General features: G+C 40.6%; 2 protein-coding genes across 2 annotated transcripts; both read left to right on the top strand.

Annotated features, from left to right (window-relative positions):
- Nucleotides 1-497: 497 nt before the first annotated feature.
- LOC124545608 (fatty acid-binding protein, muscle-like) lies at nt 498-10,924 on the top strand. The gene is made up of 3 exons (XM_047124555.1): nt 498-579; nt 2,577-2,857; nt 10,859-10,924. The coding sequence occupies exons 1-3, from the start codon at nt 498-500 to the stop codon at nt 10,922-10,924; spliced, it is 429 nt and encodes a 142-aa protein (XP_046980511.1).
- Nucleotides 10,925-15,146: 4,222 nt separating this feature from the next.
- LOC124625803 (fatty acid-binding protein, muscle-like) lies at nt 15,147-18,027 on the top strand. Its single transcript, XM_047149266.1, has 3 exons — nt 15,147-15,286; nt 17,456-17,736; nt 17,911-18,027. The coding sequence occupies exons 1-3, from the start codon at nt 15,205-15,207 to the stop codon at nt 17,959-17,961; spliced, it is 414 nt and encodes a 137-aa protein (XP_047005222.1). The 5' UTR covers nt 15,147-15,204; the 3' UTR covers nt 17,962-18,027.
- Nucleotides 18,028-23,542: the final 5,515 nt, after the last annotated feature.

Below are 23,542 nucleotides of genomic sequence, written 5' to 3'. Positions count from 1 at the left end.
CTCAGTTAGCAAAGCTTTTAGTATGTCATTTCGTAATCTAATTTCCTGACTTAACTAAACTCCATTATCATTTTTCTACTTTTGTTAATGTTGAATTGGTAACCTCTTTCAAAACACTATCAATTCCTTTCAGGTATGTTTCTTTCTTGCAAAGCATATTATGAAGCTTAATTCTAAGGCGTAGAGTTTACATGCAACGTTAATGCAGCGTTCTCTTACACGAAGATAAAAAGTTAATCTCATGGAAGAAAACACTTAAGATATATTACAAGAGATTAACAAGGTGCATTATCTCTGTAACCGTCAAATGGAATGAATCGGAACTTTGTACGCGGGAAGTCGTTACTATACAGCAGGAAGTTTGCTTATCTCTGTCAGTCACACCTGCACTCGGCTTGCAGCTGTGTACCGGTATGAAAGAGCTTTTGCTGGATCACAGGGCATGAGACTTCCGAAGTCACCCAGCTACAGCCGACATCAGTAGAACCGCCTGCAAAATGGTGAAGCAGTTCTCTGGGAAGACCTACGAGCTCGACATGGATAGTCAGCAGAATGTTGAGGCCATGTTTGACGTCTACGGTGAGTATAGACTATCTAGATCGTCGTATTATGTGCTCATTTGCTGGTTTCTTTGTGACGCTAAAAAAACGTTATTGTCGCTGTTGAAAACTAGAATACACGCTGTTTAGCCGACCTTGTGAGGTAGCGTATTGGTTGAGAACTAGACTCGCGTTCAGGAACATTTGGGTTCCAATGCCCATCAGGTCATGCAGCCTTAGAGTTCCTGTGGTGTTCCTGTAGCGTGTGGAGCTCACACTCCACAGTTACGTCCAGATCTTCACCAACATTGACACTTACAACGCTACATAAACGAGAGAAACACAACTGTTATTCGTAGGTTTTGCGCAGGTCAAACACTTCTAGCACTGAAAAAATCAGATTAGTGTTCTAGTTATAACAACAGTAGCTATAGCTTATCTTCAGATGTCAATTGTATCTTTATAGTGTAGCATAACGTTAGTACTAACAAACGTTCTGTAAGGGTAACATAGGCTTTGTATCTTCAGAACCTGAAAGATAATCACGGGACCATACAGACAAGGAAACAGCAATACAATCTAGGCAATCTGCCAAGCTATGTAGTCTCCATGTACGTCCTAACCACTGACAGCTGTGATTCGGACCGAACCCCTACGTCTTCGTACATTCTCTACCTTCTTTTCACTTACTATCTCCACCTTAAATTTCTTCAATTTTATGCCCAGTCCATATCTTACAGAAGCTATGGACATGAACCGCATAAAACATCACTAGAGCTGTTATTCTTCAAATGGGTATTGTTCTTGCTAACTGTATTGTGCATATTATGACTGAATGTCGTGGTTGTGTATGTATAATTATTATAACACTGATTGTTACTTTTGTCATTAACTGGATGTGCCCTCTGTCGTAGTATATGGACTGCAGACCATACAATTCTAACAGTAAACAAATAGGTGAAAGTCGCCAAAGTGCAAGAAGGTGACAGTGGCAAACTGTTTCCCAATGCTCCTTACACTCTGATCAGATTTCTTACGGTGTAAAGACGCAGTTCAAAGTCTAGAATTAGTCCTCGGTAATATTCTCTAACAGATAGTGAAGCTAGTATTCTTTTCTGGTAATGCCTAAGAGGTCTGTTAGCTTCCCTGCAATACTCCCCTACTAACAAAAGGCGATTTCTCCCGAAGCCCGTTGTCGTACCGCAAGTTTTTACGATGGTGCTCAGCTCGAGTCAACATTCGGAACCCTAGCATTAAAATAAATTTTCATTGTTAGATTTAGCTGTCAAGGGGAGAAAAGAGTAAGTTTTCAGTTGTACTAACTTTACGCCATGTCTTAAGTTGACCATGAGACATCCACAATTATGCAATAAGTGAGGACCTGTGACATGACAGCGGCTCACCTGGTGAACGGATGGAACTCTTTGATACGAGTAGGTTGTGATTGTCACCGCGTTCCCCTCACCTCGTTCTGTGTTTCATCGTCATCAACAACACACACATGACACATATTACTACGCATACGAATCCAGGAGTCCATAGTTAACTAAAATATTTACTTCCTACTTCACTGAGGAAATGTGTCATTGTGCACGAAGAAACAAAACCCGCCCAATTTGTTGGTTAGACCTATTTGTTATGGAAACTGTGCCACAGTAATTTATTTATTAGCTGATTGAATTACCTAGAGATCACAAAGTAGTACATACTTCAAATCATTCCAATTACTCCTACGATGCTCAGCTGATTATGTTTGTTTCAAAACATTTAGTTGTGGAAAAGGCACAAGCATATAGCACATACAATTACAAAGTGTGTGGAAAAAGTAAAAGAGATGTCTGGTTTCTGGTTCTGATTCTGGATGCAGTTTCAAAATACCACTGTGCTAAAGGGGTGCAGAAAGAAGTACAGGCAAATTACCTTCTGTTTCATTCTGTCGTCAAGATATGTATTGAGAGAGTGTAACTTAGTAGGATACCTTCCCCTAATCCAATGGCAATATTTTGTGTCCATATGCTACGGGTACTTATTTTGCAGGGGTAACAGACCCAGCCCACAAGCAGGTAGCCCTGAAGACGAAGGCTCAAGTGACATTGACTGTGGACGGAGACAAGTACACAGAGACAACCCAAACAGGGAACCACCAGACCAGCGTCACGTTCCGGCTGGGAGCGGAGTTTGCAGAGGAGATCCTGGGCCACAAGTGGAAGAGCTCCGTCTCCCTCAAGGACGACCACACGCTGCTCAAGGTCGAGAAAGGCGAGGATGGCAAGACCGTGACCCTCGAGAAAAGCTTCAGCCCTCAGCAGCTGGTCGTGGTATGTCATATCTGTAGCTGTCCTTACTAGTCTAATACAGAATTTTTGACAGGCTCGTCTGCCACAATATCAAAGTTCTCTTGATTTAGAGATTAATTTTGAGATTACACAGTGGGAATAGTATTGATTTCATGTCTTTTATTTATCAGTCACTTGAAATGATTGGTTCATGTTTATGTACTGCACTAATGTCTCGACGAACTTTATGTTGCAGACTTACACCTTTGGAAGCGTTTCGGCGAAGAGAATCTACAAGGCTGTTTAAGATATTTCATTTCATCTTCTAATTTATTTATATTGCTGTATTACTGTAATATTAAAAATAAAATTTTCTATGTGTAAATCATGGTTTTCTCTTTCATTTCCTAGATATGGCATCTAGGTTTAATATTAAATTACAAATTGGTTTGAATTGTGTTACTGTACCTTGGAACGAGCTACAGGAGTAACAGAAGGAGAAATCGCTGTTTAGATACAATAATAGCGCTCACTGTTTTTCAGAAATACTTACTTAAAATTAAACTTGCACAGATATTTACTACTGTCAGTGATGAAGGTGCAATATCATACACTTATGTAGGAACTCTACTCGAGAAAATTACACAGGATTGTACAGTTCTGTGAGTGCTATTAGTTGCGAGTTCACACTAGATAATTGAACAGTTTGTTGAATTCCTTATTGTTTTTGAGGCATTTCGGTAGGCATAAATGATAACCTGAAAGTAGAAGTTCCAAAAAAGATAGGTGTGTGAGAGCTGTAAAATCTGTGACTGAGGAATGTCATGGAAAGTGGAGAGAACCGACTGAGACCATAAAGGTTCCACTAACGTTAGTAAACTGACTAATGGAAAATCACTTCTACTAGAGAACCATTTGTGTGCAATCCGGCCATCTACTACTCTGCTGAACAAAAACACAAATGACAGGGTATTTCTGCATACACGAAACAGACATTCGCTTTTTCATGTGAAGACTTTCAGCATCTATTACTCACTATTGAAATGTGGGTTATAGACTTCGAGTTAGAACTGAAATCAGAGTACAATGGGTAGAGAGGTCCGGCTTCCTCCCAAATTTAACATATTCAGCATTTAGGACATATGACTAACGGACAGAGTAGCCAGCCCTCACCATCACATCTCAGTGCGATTAGAGACTTGCCGGTACCCAGGAACTTGAAAGAACTTCAGTCTGTGCTGGGTACAATTACGTATTATGTTCGGTTTATACCAAATGCAGCGCAGATTGTAGCGCCTTCGCATCGCCTTAGCAGTAAGAACATTCCTTTTGTTTGGTCTTCGGAATGCGACGCTGTTTCCAAAAGCTCAAATCTGTTTTGTTGAGTGATGGCTGTTTGATTCCTTTCGATCCCTACAAACCAGTTGTTTTGGCTGTCAGTGCACTTCTCACGGCATCGGAGCGGTTCTCTCGCACCGCATGAATTCTGTCGATTGCCCGATCACTTTTGCGTCTAATTTTCGCAATTCTGGCCAGCTAAACTATTCTCAAATCCAGAAAGAAGCTTTAGCTATTGTCTATGGAGTTGCCAAGTTCGGAAGTTCTGTTTGGTCACTGAGCATATGCCTTTGACGTCGTTGTTTCGCCAGCCAAAGCCAGTCCCAGCCCGTATTGCACAAAAGTTGCAACAATGGTCCTTTTTTTTACTAACTATAATTACGGAATTTTGTCTCGGCCTACGGCCCAGCATGGCAATGCCGATGCATTGTCTCACCTCCCTATCGCTCCTGACGACGAATTTGATTCTTCAGAATTGTCATGCATGTTTATTGATTCGCAGGATAAGGAATTAGCTGATGGTTTTCCTGTGGATTTTCGACGCATTGCTTCTGCGACGGCCGCCGATGCTTCTTTACAGATTCTTTAGCAGTATATTCGTACCCAATGGCCTCCATCTGCTACGGAGATTCGTGATCCACTTGTTCGATGTTTTTTGCGCAACGTCACAACTTGTCTGTACTCCAAGGTGTTATTTTGTTACGAACAGAAAATGATCAGTCTCGTGTGGTTGTACCTCGTTCGTTGCAGTCGGAAATCCTCCGTTTACTGCACGCTGGTCATTGGGGTATAGTGCAGACGAAGCAATTAGCGTGTCGTCACTGCACTTGGGTCGGCATTGTTAAACAAATTGAGAATTTGCTTGCTAATTGTCACTCTTGCGCGGAGCATCAATCTGCTCCCCGCCATGCTTTGCATGGCCGACTCCTGCTGTGCCTTGGCAGCACGTTCATGTTGATTTTGCAGGTCCTTTTTGGGACACCCGCTGGTTGATAGTTATTGACGCGTACAGCAACTTACCTTTTGTTGTGCCTATGGTTCAAATGGCTCTGAGCACTATGGGACTTAACATCTATGGTCATCAGTCCCTTAGAACTTAGAACTACTTAAACCTAACTAACCTAAAGACATCACACAACACCCAGCCATCACGAGGCAGAGAAAATTCCTGACCCCGCCGGGAATCGAACCCGGGAACCCGTGCGTGGGAAGCGAGAACGCTACCGCACGACCACGAGCTGCGGGCTGTTGTGCCTATGTCTTCTACTACACCTGCCAGTACTATTCGGACTTGGACGTCTGTTTTTTGCATTGAGGGCCTTCTTGAAATTGTCTCCGACAATGGCCCATAATTTGTGTCCTCAGAGTTTGAAACGTTCTGTGCTGATAATGGAATTCGCCATCTGACCTCAGCCCCGTTCCAGCCCCAGTCGAACGACGAGGCTGAACGCTTTGTGCATACGTTTAAGTCGGAGATGAGCAAGTTGCACACCACACACTCTCGCGTGTACGCGCTGTGGACTTTCGTTCATCTACTACATTTACATACACACTCCGCAATCCACCATACGGTGCGTAGCGGAGGGTACCTCGTACCAAAACTAGCATCATCTCTCCCTGTTCCACTCCCAAACAGAACGAGGGAAAAATGACTGCCTATATGCCTCTGTACGAGCCCTAATCTCTCTTATCTATCTTTGTGGTCTTTCCGCGAAATGTAAGTTGGCGGCAGTAAAATTGTACTGCAGTCAGCCTCAAATGCTGGTTCTCTAAATTTGCTCAAGGGCCTCTTATCGACTAATCAGTTTTAACTAATGGGAGATAACGAAGAAATGGAAGAGCAGTTGTGACTACAATTTATTTTTCCCTGAAGTCGCTTATCTTTTGTTTTGCCACTTGAAACTTCATGCCATACAATGAAGATTAAGGTCACAAAATTGTCTTCCACAAGCATACGGTCTGCTCTATTCAAGGAGACTACTCGCAAGTCTTCTTTTGATGTGTGGAATGGTAATCCGAAAATTTCGATTTCAAAATTCCATGCTTCCAAATTCTCCCCATTTCAACGAAAGAAGAATGTTTATCAAAATTTTGAAATCGACTGTGAAAGAAACGAAATACCAGGATTCAGTGCATATCGATATGGCTATATTTGGGATGTATTTCTTCAAGCTAGGATGTAGTCATTTGTGAAAGGAGGGGGGGGGGGGGGGGGCGCGTAGTTTGTTAAAGGAGACCTTAAAAAGGATAATATTTTTTATATTATACTGAAAAAACTTATCTAGTCATCTACATAATGAGCTTTTGGGAGGTGTTCATATAAATAGTATTTGACCTAAAAAATAAGAAACACTTGTATCAAAAAAGTGTAACATACGTTCTCCATGTTCCGAAACTACTCCTTCAGGTAATACAGGGGACAGAGAACATCAAGACAAGTACATAATACATGGAATGTGAAGTCGCCTTGTTACGGAAGATTTAGCTAGTGGTACTGACATAAGCTGTTGTGTCAGAGTCGCTGACTGGTACTGTGAACTGACTTTAAAATGTCCTCAATTTGCATCTTTTGGCACATGTGAATCCACGTGTTACTTGACCTCGTGTTGATCAACAGTGATTCAGTGCTAATGTGTGGGCGAGCATTCTTGCTATTAGGCTGGTTGGACTATACTCCTTATTTATTCTAGTCCACCTCAATGGACAGGGATCCCGCATCTTCATGGAACATGTGTCGCAAGACCTGCTGGAGGATGTGTGCTGGCGTAAGCTGTCGCCAGAACACCTGTCCGCAAAGATGTAATGCGAAGATTGATAGTAGGCACTCAGTCAAGTGCGCCTATCTCAAGAGAGGCCAGAGACAGACTCGCTTGCAACATGCCGCCAACGCCCTATTGACAGCAAGTATTTAGGCCGACACTGCTGACTGGATGGCCTCACTAACTCAGTCACTAACTCACACTCCAGTTTCACATATGTCATTCATTGTAGTGCGGGCCCTGTTAGCGACTCAGGCTATGACAGTAGACAGCGTCAAATTACTGCAAGATCACCGATATTGTCTGAAAGAGGACTATTATGGATGAGCTTGTACCATAAAAAATGACTCTATTCCAATTAAGTAACAAATTAGTGTTCATGTAAATAAAGAACCATATTAATTCACGTGTGCATATATGTTGCAGAATAGGATACTGGCCACTTATAACAACACCCTCTTCCTCGCTTCTTTATGGTACAAGACTCTACAGGATGTACCTCTAAATATCATACTTCCAGCACCATGGGATGCCAGCCCACTTCACATTGCTGTGAGGAATCATCAGAGACCCACTTTCAAGAATCGATGACTTGGCCAGGGTGTCCATGTGGCCTGGCCACCGAAGTCACCTAACTTCATGTGTGTGGATTTCTTCCTCTGAGGTCATATGGAACAACTGGTGGACGAAATTGTTCTGGAAACTGAAGAAGACATCGTCACTAGAAATACTGCCACTGTTGGTACCATTCCGGAGATGCCATGAATCTTCAAATGCACATCACAGTCAATGGTCCAACGATGTACTGCGTGCATGCAGGCCAATAGTCACGCATTCGAGCAGTTCGTGTGACTGCCAGTTCTGAAATTAGTATGCTAAGCTACCTTCTGTGTAAATCGTTCCTACCATCAGTAACTGCCGTCAGGGACCATATGTATCAGATGTAGATATATTTGTTTTGATGTTCTCTACCCCCTGTATTAATATGAACGAATAGTTTCAGAACAATCTATGTAGAGAAAATACCAAACTGTGCAATTACATTATTCTGTATTTGGTAGTATGATAACTTCACTCTGTTGAAAAATGAATTAAAAGTCGAATATGATGTATTGCCTCTTTGCTAATGAAACAGAGTTCAGTCTTTTAGTATGCGGATCACCATCGCAGAGCAGAAGAATCTTAACGTTGAGCTGGATTACATATAAAGTTAAATGGGTTCAAATCTCTTTTGACAATGGTTATATTTCTCCTACTATAATCTTGTATTTAAATTTACGACTTATGTGAACCCAAACCATAATTTCTTCACTACGTTAAAGCATCCCAGATTTACTCGATTCAATCTCAAATTTTAAAAACTAACTTTAATTTCGTTACAATACTTCAGCTTCCCCAAGTGATCAAGTTTTCTTAAAAATTTATTATTACTAACTTGAAACTGTAACAATAAAACTTATTTACAAAGCAAACGGATTACATAAATTCTATAAGCTACAGTTTTGGGATCTTAAAATTGGTTCCTGCATTATTTTCAGCTAGTCTTCTACTGTAAGCAAACTCATAAATAAAATCGTATTTACCCACGATGATATGGTTATACAATCTTTGATGCCAATAAACTCCTCTACGATATACAGCATAAATTGTTGTTTGTATGACGTTTATTTACAAATATGATAGTGTTGTGATAGTTGATATCAGTGCGCAAGGATATTACAAATAAGACTTTTCACAGTAGAACATCTTTCTTGTGGTAACACTGGAAAATATGATGTATTTCCGCACTACAAGTGAGCAATCTTTATGCACAGACACATAGTACAAAATACTGGTCGCTAGCATCAATCGAAAGTAAGTATGGATTCTACTGCCAGTAGTCTCTGAGGAGGTGTTTGGCTCGCCTTCGATGCAGATTTTTTTAATTTAATCAGAGAGGTTGCATCTTCAAGGGAATAGGAATCTATCAGGAAAATAAGAAATTCGTAAGGAATTGGCTGTCACCTATGATAAGGGACCCATCCCAGCATTTGCCTAAATTGAAAATCGGAATCCACAGAAATCCATTTTCAAGGTTGCCAGAGGAGGATTCGAAACACAGCACCTTTCAAGTCCAGGTACTGATAGCTCAATGCTCTAGGCACAGAACTACCATGTTAGGTGGAAAATTTGGAAAACCTAGTTATTGCACATTGTTTCCAAACAAACAAAAATACATCACAACAAAAAATCAAATTCTGATACTGCATGCTGTTTCGTCATCTGACATTGCATGAATGCATGCATATTTTTGGATTTAATTGTGCAGGGAATTCGTGGTTTCAGTTATGATAGTATTACAAGAGCGTAAATAGATTATGGACGAAAGGAGGGAGGGACGAATTCAAGCAGCGTGCTGAAAAAATCTTTTAGCAACGAACTTACCACAGAATGTGTTGTGGTGGGCCTTCCGCAATTCCTAACCCCCCCGCCCACACACACACTGGTTACGTATCGGAACTGGTTTTTTTTTATAATTGAGTACTGCCTGGGTGACAAGATCGGGTGATATTTTGCCATTAGGGCTAATAATAATAAAGTTTTGAGGAAATTTTGTAAACAAATGCAACCATCGACGTTTGGTCGATATTTGTGTTGATCAACGAGATTTTTGTGCGACACAGAAAATTCAGGTGTGTACTTCTATGCACCAAATTTAATTTTATATTATTTTTAATGATATTTACCGTTCCGCGGCATTATGAAATACTAAAATATTGCAGCCACAAAGTTTTACCCGTCTCCAAATACCAACCCCAGGGCCAACGGCAAACAGCTGTTAAATTATTAGGCTATTATAGTAATGCTTACGTATTTTAAACTTACCATGACGCTAGCGGACGAATGAAAATCAGATTTTCTCTACTCTCTCGTTACAACATATCCATAATTAGGAACTATCAGAACAGCACACAGAACAAGACAATAAACAGCAGGACTTACATTAGATTCAACTGCCAGTACGAAATAAACTCGTTAACAAAACTACTGAAATGAAGTAAGACCAACAATTTTCAATAGTTGGTTTTGGATTGAGCAGGGATCGGCGATAGCTGACAGTGCTATCGATACATCGATAGTTTGAATCTACTGATGATATTGTTGACTACCAATAGCGCATATAACTTTTTCGTCGTATGGCTGAAAATCAAAATGTAAAGAGCCATCAAAAAGTTTCCAATCGAAGGCCATACAGACTAGAATTTGAAAACCACTAAGGATAAATCTCGATGTCCATTGAGACAATCATACTACCGACGCACTAGGTTGAAGTTACCCGATACCATGTCCTTCTTCTTGAAGAGGTCTGTTACTGCCTGCTGCACATCCCTGTCTGACGGGACACTACGATCTTTGGGGGCCTTTTTTTAAGGAAGCAAAGGTGTTATATCACGTGGGGAGGGTACATGAATATAGGGCTGTTGCTCGAATGTCTCCAACTTGAGTTGGCTAAACTGCTGCATTACGACATTTGCTGTATGGGGACGTGTGTTATCATGAACAGCAGCGCCCCTTGTTGCAGCATTCCACAACAGTGCTTTTCGACAGATAGGCCGCCCCATCCATTTTCCTAATTCCATGATGTGTGTCTACCAGTGTTTGTTCTTCGGAATTCAAGTAAATAATAACAGCACGTCGGTCCTGTTTGGATGTATGTAGTAAAAATGTCGTCTTAGTTCATGTTTCCGCATTTTTCGGATGCCCGTCGAAAAGATACGAATGGCACACTGATCGCATGCAAACATATCCGCATCAGGCTTGCCCACGTTGCATATACACTACAACAATGTTCCTAAATAGAAATTTTTTGATTGCTCCCCCCCCCCCCCCCCCCCCCCCCCCCGTTCACCCCCTTCAGTCAACATATTTGCGAGACTACATCCTTGTGATCAGGTTACTTTCACAGGGCAACAAAAGCCCTCCTGCTGCCACCGACACTGCTGGGGGGCCTCAACAACACCAGCCACGGTGACGAGTATGACACTTCCCGAAACGTCGCGAGATATTGACGCTACCACCTCGCTGGAGACTCGAGAAGCCTTCACCAACAGTTTACGCCGGGAAAGCGTACAGCCACATATTGGGTTATAGTTGTTGGTGAAACGCTCGTCATTGGTGAAACGCTCGTCATCATCCCGAATGCGAGTCCAATGTGCCGGCCTGGGTGGCCGAGCGGTTCTAGGCGCTACAGTCTGGACCGCGCGACCGCTACGGTCCCAGGTGCCAATCCTCCCTCGGGCATGGATGTGTGTGATGTCTTAGGTTAGTTAGGTTTAAGTTGTTCTAAGTTCTAGGGGAATGATGACCTCAGAAGTTAAGTCCCATAGTGCTCAGAGCCATTTGAACCATTTTGCGAGTCCAGTGTGCTAACCACTATGTCATCTCTCTCGGTGCATAGGGAGGGACTCTTTGTCCAACTATCAGTACGCTGTACTCTGTTGACCACCCATACATGGCGGCACCGTTTGCGATGGTGTCAAGAGCATAGGGACTGGATCAGCTAGGGAAAGGGCTCACATGCTCTTCTCAGATGAGAGCATATGTAGTCTGAGTAGTGATTGCGGACATACCCTCATATCCTAGTACAGTGAGATGTGCAAACACGAAATGCACCCATGAACAATGTCGAACATATCCGCCTTGGTAGCCCAGGTGCCATCGTGTGTGGTGTTGGGAGACAGAATGTTGGATGGATATACTGATCTCCAAATCTTTGAACATGGTACACTGACCGATAAACGTTATTGTCATCCTGATATCACATTCGTGGATTGCAATGGGCAACCGCATTGGTCTGTATAGGCAGAGCAGCTCTTGTAACAAGAGACTAAATGGCGAATGGACTGGCCTGCCTTTTTCCCCGACTTAAATCCTATCGATACTTCTGGTATTCGGTAGAGATACGTACTGCAACATGTTCACATGAACCAACAAGCATCGAGCAGTTGTCAAAGACGTTGGTGGAGGAATGGAACGCCCTACCACAAAAACTCCATAACAAACTTTGGACCGACATGGGAACACCTGCAGAGCACGTGCTGCTGTTCATCTGATCATACACCCTATTATGAACCAAGTCTCTCGTTTTGTAATGTCCAGGAGACCTTCATAATTAGCGGCTATAATACTTCTTCACTTTAATTAAATGTTCGCATAATGCCATCAGTGGCGTCCTTTTCACAATAGTTATGATGTTATAAACATTTTGAAATTACCTGTATTACAACATAAAATTCCCAAATGCATTTTTACAACATGTGAAATAAGTTAATACGAAGAAGGAACAATAAAAATGCTTAGGGGACCATTCTTACTGAGACAATATTTCTTGAAACAGGTATGGCAAATAGTGTGATTCAAAGCATGACATATTTCGATTCTCTAAAAGATATTCGTTGGAGAATCCATACTGTACTTTTCCCGTAATAAAACAGACTGTCCAAGAAAACAAATTCAACCATAATAAGAGAGCATGTTGTTTAATTCTTAAATCCTGATCAGATTATGTGACATTTCGTCGCTTAGTAGGAGGCTCTTATTACATGGCACGTGGTGAACAGTGGACAAAGTGGCCCTTTTTTCTTTCACAGTATTTCCAGACTGCACACATGTCGAAGTGTAGGTGTGAACTTGTGCATACAAGTTACTCCCTCCAAACGATATCCAGACGTAATTTACACACATCTGAACTTATAAAGAAGTACTAATATCACATCTAAATATATTATCCAAATACTAAAACTGTAGTGTATAGAATGTCTGGCTTATGATTCATTCGGGGACTGTCTGTTTTAGAACATGGTTGATTTGTGATGACTGGTTTGATGCAGGTCCCCACACTTGTCTATCCTGTGTTAGCCTCTCCTTGTCTCCATAAATATTGCGACCTACATGGTTTTCAGACCGCGTACTATAGTGAAGGCTTGGTCTGTCTGTACAATCATGCTTCCTACAGTTCATTACGAAATCGAGAGATCCTTACTGCCTCGATTTCTGCCATATCAATCGACTTCTTCTTTTATTTAAATTCTGCCGTACATTTCTTTTCTCGCATATGTTATGCGATCTACCAATCTAATCGTCAGTGTACTACTATGCCACTAGGGGAACTCGGGGCGGAACGGGATACTTAATGTGTAACAATTTCTATAAAATAAGGGAACACAAGGAAACACTTCTTAAAGTGATAAAAAAAACACCTTGTAGAGTAACCTAATGTACCTTATTTTAAAATCACTTAAAACAATACATTTTGCATTTTTTACAATTTTTCAAAGAAATTCTTGCATATTTTCTGCTCCGCCCCACCCACGGGACAGAATGGGATAAGGGTATTTTTTGTTAAATTATTGCATAAACGTTGAATTTGAATTACGAATATCGTATTAAAATATGACAAAATGTTGTATAAAAGGCAATTCAGCCTGCGGAATGTGTAATTTAACCAATTAAAAAGTCATTCTTCAAAATAAGAAAATATTTTAATGTCATTCTGAAAAATGTACAATGCTTAATAACCACCAAACCACTAACTACTAGTCCTCTCGACAATAGTCACAAAGCAGTGTTTCCTCTTCGTCTTCACTGTCTATGCCAGCACATGAATTGTGTGCCCACTGTGGCATGCGACCCAGCCCTCATTAGAAACGGAGTAGAAGTCCCCACAGTAGAGACACTCAGCATCCTCTATCTCTGATTCTATCTTCTCCATCATATTCTTCCTTTTATTTTTCTTAAGGTCTTTGATGTCCTCTGTTCTTTTTTTTTTGTGGGGGGTGCACAGTTTGATATTTTTGTCTTAAGTTGCATTGAACCTGTCCTGACATTGTTTATATTTGTGCACCTTCCTCCTTTCTGTAGGCCTACTTTACGTGCGACAGCATTCTGCAGTTCCTTCTTATAAGGAGAATCTGTTAATACGACGGTTTTTCCTTTACGTCTTGTAGTCCGCCGAATATTTTGACAGATTAGTGGGATAGGAATGACAGCCTCGGGCGATATCTGGAAAGCTGAGTTGTTCGGAGAACATAGCTGGTTGGGAGAGTCTGGCATCCATGAACATCCAGGCTGGGTTTGCTTTCTACTTGCATCAAAATATGGCTGGGCAGAACAGGACACTATCCCATTCTGCCCCGTCCCGTTCCGCCCCAGGAGCACTTTTGAGGTTTACAACTTTTATGGAGTGTAATAACTGACTTATTTAAATGCATTAAATAACTAACGTGTAACAAATTCAATGCACTTAAAGGGAATGTCTCATTTTAGGGTATACAATTAACAATTAACAGCTTACCTGGCGTTGAAATTCACCAAACGTTAGAACAATGCAAGCGGTAACGCGACGGACAACAATTCGCTTAGATCCCGCACTTCAAACTAAATCAGAATGGCTGCCCTCACTTCCCTTCCATTCGGAGAAATAGTTACATGCCCATACAACAGGTTGCAACACTGTCCAATTTAGAAAATAGCAATTTCCCATTGTGCCGCGCTATCCCGTTCTGCCCCGAGTTCCCCTATATTCAAAAGGCTTACAATCTCTTCCTGTCTGAAGTGCTTATATTTCGTATTTTACTTTCACTCAAACTTTAACTTCAGACATGTGCCCCCAACAGAGGCGGGTGAAGTCTGAAACTCACATTTGATGTTAATAAATTTCCGTTTTCCAGATATGATTCTCTTGATATTGCCAGTTTGCACTTATATATCTATTCTTCAGCCCTAATCATTTACTTAGCTGCTCAGTTAGCAAACCCATCCATCAATTCTAGTATCTCATATACTAACCTAATTCCCAGACTTGATTTCACTAAATTCCGTTGTCAGTATACTACTTTCCCTTCAGGGCAGTATGATTTACTTTCAAATCTAATCATTTCTTGTAGAATACATGAATTTCAATTCGAATGCACAGAGTTAACACGCATCGAAAATACAGCGTTCTCTTACAGGAAGAGAGAACGATAATCTCAAGGAAGCAAGCACTTACGTTTTATGATAAGAAGTTCAGATGGCACAACAGCATTATCTCTGTAATCAAATGGAGCGAATCAGATCGTCACAAAATAGCACGCGGGAAATTACTACTTTACGGCAGGAAGTTTGCTTATCTCTGTCGGTTACGACTACACAAGGCGTGGAGCCGTTTACACCAATATAAAAGATCTTGTGTTCCACCACAAGACATTAGGACTTCTGAAGTCACAGAACCGCAACTGACGTACGTAGAACCTCCGTAGAACCGCCGGAAAAATGGTGAAGCAGTTCTCTGGGAAGACGTATGAGCTGGACCTGGATAGCCAGCAGAATATTGAGGCCATGTTTGACGTCTACGGTGAGTACTGACTATCAGAAAGGATTACGATCGGTTTACGTGATAATTTTATGGCTTTTTTAGAACGGCAGAAGAAAAAAGTTATTATTCCATAAGAGAATTATTGGTGCTTGTTCATCGTAAAAAAACAATCATCGACTAACATGTGATGTAATTCTCCTTTCAAATACTCCAGTGACGAAAACGTTCCATGCTCGTATCTTTGCTTCTTTATTTCCCGTTTCTGATGTTTACGTAGCCACTTAACTATTTTCATGGAGCACAGTATTATTGCTGTTGAAAAGTAGGACAAACTCTGTTTAGCTGATTGCGAGGTGGCCTATTGGTTAATAAACTAGACCCGCATTTAGAAGCATTTGGGTTTCAATGTCTGTCAGTTCGTACAGCTTTAGAGTTCCTGTGGTGCTCCTATAGCGTGTGGAGGTCACACCACACCGTTATGCCAACATCCCCGTCGACCTTGCCACTTACATCGAGATATAACGAGAGAAACAAAATGTTTATTCCTACATCTGGTGTAGGCCAAACACTTTGAGATCTGCTAAAATCAGATTACTGCTCTAGTTACAACAACACAAGCTATGGATTGTCTTTAGTTCAAAATTAAGTTCAACTTTGTGGTGTATCATAGGTTCTGTGAGGGCAGCATAGGCTCTGTGTCTTCAGAACCTCAAACAAAACTACATGGCCACATAGACATGGAATTAGTAATTCAATGTGGGAAACTTGCTGTGCTATGTAGACTACATGTACAATACAACCATTGACAGCCGCTATTAGGACCTAACCCCTACATTTTTGTGCAGTCTGATCTTTATTTTCATTCACTATCTCCACCTTAAATTTCTTGAAATTTATGCACAGTTCATGTCTTTTAGAATGTGTGACATGAATTGCATAAACCACCAATACAAGTGTTGTTTTTCAAATTGACCACATCGTACATATTTTGACTGAATGTCGTAACTGTATATGTTTCACTATGGTACATGCGATTGTAAGTTGTGTCATTAGCGGAATGTGCGTTCCAGCCTAGTATGCAGACGACAGACCATACAATTCTAACAGTAAAAAAATAAGAGCATGTCCTAAAGTACAAGAACATATCAGTGGTAAACTGTTTGCCACTACCCCTTCCTTTCTGATCAGACGTTTCATGGTGTGAAGGTGCAGTTCAAGGTCTGGTAACAGTCCTCGGTAATATTACCTGACAAACATTTAGTGAAGCCGATAGTCTTTACTGATACGACTTGTGTACCCAAGAAGGTCTGTAAGCTTCCCAGTAATACTCTTCTACTAGCTACACGTATTTTCCCACACAGTTCACTGTCCTAACGCACGTTTTCACGATGGTATTCTTGTAGTCGCCAGTTCAAGACATAATATGTAAATAAATTTTATTGTTAGATTTAGGTGTCAAAGAGAGAAAAGAGGATTATATGATTTCTGATGGCCAGACTTTACACCATTGTGTTGAACAGACCATGAAGCCCGACAATTACTCATCGAGTGAGGTCCTGTGATATGGCAGTGGCTCACTTGGTGAATGGATAGAAATGATACAAATGATGCTCTTTGATGGGAGTAGGCTACGATCGTTATTGTATTTCACCCTCCATTCTCTGTTTCATGGGCGTCAACAGCACACACACATGACTTGTGTCAGTGCAAATATGAACCTAGCAGTCCACACTTATTTCCTACTTCACTTGGGATACATGTCACTGTGCATGAACAAACAAATACTGCCTGAATTGTAGGTTAGACCAATTCCTATTGGCAACAGTGCTATGCTAAATTACTCATTAGCTGACTGAGCTGCATAGAACTAATAAATCAATATAGATTAAAACCATTCCATTTTCTCTTACAATATTCAGTTGTTTATATTTGTTTCAAACATTTAGTTGAAGAAAAGGCACACATATATATCACATAAGATTAGAAAGTGTGTGCAAGAAAACAGTTATCTAGTTTCTGGTTCTGGTATGCAGTTTTAAGATATGACTCTGCTAAAGAGGTGCAGAAAGAAATACAGGCAAATTATTTCTATTTCGTTGTATCGTCAAGATGTGTAGTCGAAGACTGTAACTTGGAGATAGTAGGTTACTTTCCCCTAATCGAACGACAATATTTTGTGTCCATATGCTAAGTGTACTTTTTTTGCAGGGGTGTCAGACCCATCCCACAAGCAGGTGGCCCTGAAGACGAAGTCTCGAGTGACATTGACTGTGGATGGCGACAAGTACACAGAGACAACCCAAACAGGGGACCACAAGAGAAGCGTCACGTTCCACCTGGGAGAGGAGTTTGCAGAGGAGATCCTGGGCCACAAGTGGAAGAGCTCCGTCTCACTCAAGGACGACCACACGCTGCTCAAGGTCGAGAAAGGCGAGGATGGCAAGACCGTGACCCTAGAGAAGAGCTTCAGCCCTCAGCAGCTGGTCGTGGTACGTCACATTTTACCAAGCTCATATCACTCCAGTTTAAAAGTTCTCTTGATTTAGAGGTTAATTTTGAGATGGTAATAATACAGATTTGATGTATTCTATTGATCAGCCAACTGTAATATTTCGTTTGTGTTTATGGACTGTAGTAAGATCTTGATGTATTTCTTGTTGCAGACTTACACCTTCGGAAGCGTCACGGCAAAGAGAATCTACAATGCTGTTTAAGACATTTCATAATTTATTTATATTTTTATATTATTGTAACATTAAAAATAAAATTTTTACCTGTGAGACTGTATTTTCTCTTTCATTTCCTAGATCTGGCATCTGGATATAATTTTAAATTAGAAATTGGTTTGAATAATGTTATTGTCGCTCAGAACGAGCTGCATGGGGATCTAAAAAAAGAAAGATCTGACTATTTACTAGCACTAACAGCATTTTCTGTTTTTAACTGATGCTACTTGAAATGGAATTTGGAAGGGTGCTTACGTCAGTCACTAATGATGGAACAATATCATCCATTTATGTAAAAATTTGTTATGGCAAAATTACAGACGATGCACAGTGCTGCAAGCGACGTTAGTGGTTATTTTAGATAGACCACACTACAGTTCCTTATCTTTTTCATTTTTTATGAAGCATAAATTATTACCCAAAACCATAAGTTCTAAGAAGAGGGAAGAAAAACGTGTAAAATCTGTGATAGAAGATTATTGTAGAAAATGGGGATGAACTACTGAAACCACAGAGATTCCACTAACGCCAGTAAACTAAATAATTGCAACTCGACTTAACTAGAGAAATAATTATGTGAACTCGGCGTCTCACTGCTACACTGTCGAACAAAAGGAAAAAAGTTTGGATATTTCTGTATTCGCGAAACATACATTTGAACTTTAAAGTGAAGCGTTTCTACATCTATTACTCACTGTCGACGAAATGTAGGTTGCAGCTTTAGAGTCAGAGCTGAAATCGCAGTACAATATGTAGAGAAGTTCATTCCCTCCTAGCTCAGCTAACACGTTTTAGACGCCTATTTTACGCGTGTTTCGTACGCCATCCGTTATAGACAGATGTCATGATAGCTCATGTTTTCTATACGCTGTGTGTGGATAGAATCTGCTGTGATATATTGTTACTACTTTGTCTCTTTCGGTGTTTACACCAACAGACAACGTATCAGAACTGATTGTCTTCATGTAGGCCAAAATTTGGCTATCTAGCATTTTGTTTATATTTTGATGCGTAAAATAGATACTATTTTCGTATTGTAGTAATTTAACGAACGTAAAATATGTTCAGAGATTTGCGACGATGATTATTCAGATGTTCCTATAAGAATAAAGATCCAGATAACAATCTGAATAAGTGTTTTTATAGTTCTGAGAACAGTTCAAGTAACAGTGACATCAACAGACCTGCAAAGAAGAATAAGGTGCCAGTGTGTCCGAGTGATTCTGAAATAAAGATGAAGGTGGTTCTGTTCTTGTGAACGATTCGTTTTCTCACAGTGTTAACAGTTTCGAGACATCACCCATGTCCCACTCAGGTACTAGCTGTGCCAACTGTTCCCACGTATGCTTGTCTTTACATCGGGGAAATCTGCAGAGAAAAATGAATAAAATCAAATATCAGTTTCTCAAGTTCACACCACGCGGACTCCTTGATGAACCCCATCATCGTGTTAGAAATATCGAAGCTGGTAAGATTTGTGAATATTATTAGAAAGTGTTTTTAATACGCTCCATAGCTTGACTTTGTCTAACTGACTCCTAATTGTTTGCAAAGTTGTAACAACCTACATTTGGACATCAATTTCCTTAAGTCGAAAAGCTTTCTGCCACTTCTATCTGAGCCATTCGCCATGAGAACAGAGACTATTCTCCATGCTACCCTAGGGCGTTAAACTGCAAAACTGTTGTTTGTACCCAATTGTCTATCACATAAAACTGAATGCTAGATAGAATCACAATCAGTGCCTCGTCGAACGGTGAAATAATTGATTTCTGGAACATTATTCTATATCAATTACCAACCTGTGTAATCAGTAAATATAAAATAAAACTAATGAATCCACATGGTGCCGTGACCAAGGACAAGATCAACCCCCAAATTGAAAATATTTTCTTTCTTACCACAGAATGACAACTTTCTTCCATGAAGTGCTAGATGTGCAATCTGGGCAAGAAAGTGATGCCACCGTGGACCAAACGGCAGAAAATTCGGGCTATCTGGTAATAGCAGCAGAATAATCGACACGATGTACGACGTTAGACAGAGGAAATGGCTTATTGACCAGGAAATGCAGGATAACCGATGTTCAACCTCTAATCACATATGACCCCTGTGCTGAGGATTTTTTAATTGACTAGCTGGCAGAGTGCGATCCCGGTCGTCTGGTGGCTATGACTATCGAACTGACTGAATGTTGGAATCGCAACGACAGCAACTGGATATCTACAACTATGAGTCATGCAGATTATTAAACTTTTAGAAATCCGCTTACCAGGGCTCACCATCAATCGTTCAGGCTTAACCAAAGGAACATAACTAAGAATGAAAGACAAATTATTCTAACAAATTTTTTTTTTTTCTAAGCTAATTTCAGATTACATCACACGTTTTGGAATGAGGAGTAAAGTCAGCATATTACCTTCCTTGAGCGTATTAATTCAGGTGTTGAAAGAGACTACCCTATTGGTCATGGCGCAATAGTTTGAAGTGTTGAATGGTCATCTGAAAACGCAAAGTATTTCCATTTTATGATTTCTTTACTGTTTTAACGAATGAAGTATCTCGAAAGAAAAAGACGTCAAAATTTCACCCAAATTATGAAATCGCGCGTGAGAGCAAGGAAAAAGCGGACTTTATTGTATATTAGCTTCCTCTAGTTCGGATATTTATCTGCAAGTACACTATGTGATCAAAAGTATCCAGACACTTTCTAAAACGTACGTTTTCATGTTAGGTGCATTGAGCTGCCATCTACTGCCAGGTAGTCCATATAAGCGACATCAGGAGTCATTAGACATCGTGAGAGAACAGAATGGGTTGCTCAGCGGAACTGACGGTCTTCGAACGTGGTCAGGTGATTGGGTGTCACTTGTGTCAGACGTCTGTACGCGAGATTTCCACGCTCCAAAACATCCATAGGTTCACTATTTCCGATGTGACAGTGGAGACGTAAAGGGACACGTACAGCAAAAAAGTGTACAGGCCGATCACGTCTGTTGACTGACAGAGACAGCCGGCAGTTGAAAGCGGTCGTAATGTGTAATAGGCAGACATCTATCCAGACCATCACACAGGAATTCCAAACTGCATCACGATCCACTGCAAGTACTACGACAGTAAGGTGGGAGGTGAGAAAGCTTGGATTTCATGGTCGAGCGGCTGCTCATAAGCCACACTTCACGCCGATAAATGGCAAACGACGTCTCCCTTGGTGTAAGTAGCGTAAACATTGGACGATTGAATTGTGGGAAAACGTTGTGTCAAGTGACGAATCACGGTACACAATGCAGCGATCCGATGGCAGGGTGTAGGTATGGCGAATGCCTGGTGAACGTCAACTGCCAGTGTTTGTAGTGCCAACAGTAATATTGGGAGGCGGTGAGGTCGTGTTTTTCATGCAGGGGGGTGGTATCCCATTCTGTTTTGGGTGGCATTATCAGAGCACAGACCTACATTGATATTTTAAGCAACTTATTCCTTCATGGAAGAAAGCTGTCATTCTGTGGTAAGAAAGAAATTATTTTCTATTTGGGGGTTGATCTTGTCCCTTGGTCACAGCACCATGTGGGTTCATTAGTTTTATTTTATAATTACTGATTGCACAGTTTGGTAACTGATATAGAATAAAGTTCCAGAATTAATTATCTCCTCTTTTGACATGGCAGTGATTGTGGTTCTATCCAGCATTCAGATTTATGTAACAGCCAATTGTGTACAAACAACAGTTTTTCAGCTTTTGGCCCTACGGTAGCATGGAGATTTAATGTGTCACTCTGCAGAAGAGTTGAATAAATTGGTCCTGGCATTTACTTTCTGCGTCAGTGTTTCATCAAGCTACGCAGTTGCTGCTTGTAATGGCAACATTGTGGGAGACTTTGGTGCTTCTGAAGCCTAGTATTCTCTGTTAGTATCTTAGTTGAGAATAATTTCTGTACTCATTGCGAATGGCTCAGATAGGAGTGGCAGAAAGCTTTTCAACTGAAGGAAATTGGTGTCCAAATGTAGGACATTACGACTTTGAAAACAATTAGGCAGACAATTAGGAGTCTGTTCGACCAAGTAAGGCTATGGAGAGCATTAAAAAACACTTTCTAATAATATTCGCAAATCTTACCAGCTTCGATATTTCTAACACTTTGATGATGTTTATCAGGGAGTCCGCATTCTGCGTGATGTGAACGTCACAAACTGGTATTTGATTTTATTCATTTTTCTCTGCATGTTTCCCCGATATAATGATAAGCATACGTGGGAACAGTTGGCACAGCCAGTGCCTGAATGAGACTGGGCGATATCTCGAAACTCTTAACATTGTGAGAAAACGAATCGTTCACAAGAACAGAACCACCTTCATCTTTATTTCAGGATCACTCGGAAACACTGACACCTTATTCTTCTTTGCAGGTCTGTTGATGTCACTGTTACTTGAACTGTTCTCAGAACTATAAAAACACTTATTTAGATTGTTATCTGGATCTTTATTCTCATAGGAACATCTGAATAATCATCGTCGCAAATCTCCGAACATATTTTACGTTCGTTAAATTACTTTGGTTTTCTGAATAGCGCCTTCTCTAAAAGAAGAAGAAACTTCAATACGAAATTGGTATCTATTTTAGGCATCAAAATATAAACAAAATGCTAGATAGCCACATTTTGGCCTACATGAAGGCAATCAGTTCTGATGCATGGTCTGTTGGTGTAAACACCTAAAGAGAATAGGTATTAAAAATATACCACAGGAGATAGTATCCAAGGACAGTGTGTAGCAACCATGACCTACCATGACATCCGTCTACAACGGATCACATGTAAAAGCGGGCTTGTCCATAACATGTTAACTGAGCTAGGAAGAAGCTGAACCTCCCTAAACGTTGTACTGCGATTTCATCTCTGACTAAAAAGCTGCAAGCCACATTTCGTCAACAACGAGTAGTAGATGTAGAAAGGCATCACTTTACAGTTCTAATGTATGTTTCGGAATACAGAAATATGCAAACTTTTTTGTTTTTGTTCGACAATGTAGCAGTGAGACGCCGAGTGCACATAAATGTTTCTCTAGTTTAATCGATTTACATTTATCCAGTTCACTGACGTTAGTGGAATCATTGTAGTTTTAGTCGTTGATCCCCATTTTGTACAATAATCTTCTATCATAGATTTAATACTTTTTTCATCCCTCTTCTTAGAACTTGTGGTTTTGGGTAATAAGTGATACCTCATAAAGAATGAAAGAGATAAGGAACTGTAGTGTGGTCCATCTAAAATAACCACTAACGCCACTTACAGCACTGTGCAGTTGTCTGTAATTTTGCCATATCAAATTTTTACATAAATGGATGATATTGTGCCATCATCAGTGACAGGTGTAAGCACCCTTGTAAGTTCAGTATCAAGTAGCATCAGTTAAAAGCAGAAAATGCTGTTAGTGCAAGTAAACAGTCAGTTCTTTCTTTGTTAGATCCCCATATAGCTCGTTCCGAGCGACAACAACATTATTCAAACCAATTCCTAATTTAAAATTTTATCCAGATGCCAGATATAGGAAATGAAAGAGAAAACCCTGTCT

This window comes from Schistocerca americana, chromosome 8, assembly GCF_021461395.2.
Source record: "Schistocerca americana isolate TAMUIC-IGC-003095 chromosome 8, iqSchAmer2.1, whole genome shotgun sequence".
NCBI classification, from domain to species: Eukaryota; Metazoa; Arthropoda; class Insecta; order Orthoptera; family Acrididae; genus Schistocerca; species Schistocerca americana.
Note: the sequence above shows the minus strand (reverse complement) of the source record. Positions and strands in the feature narration are given on the sequence as shown.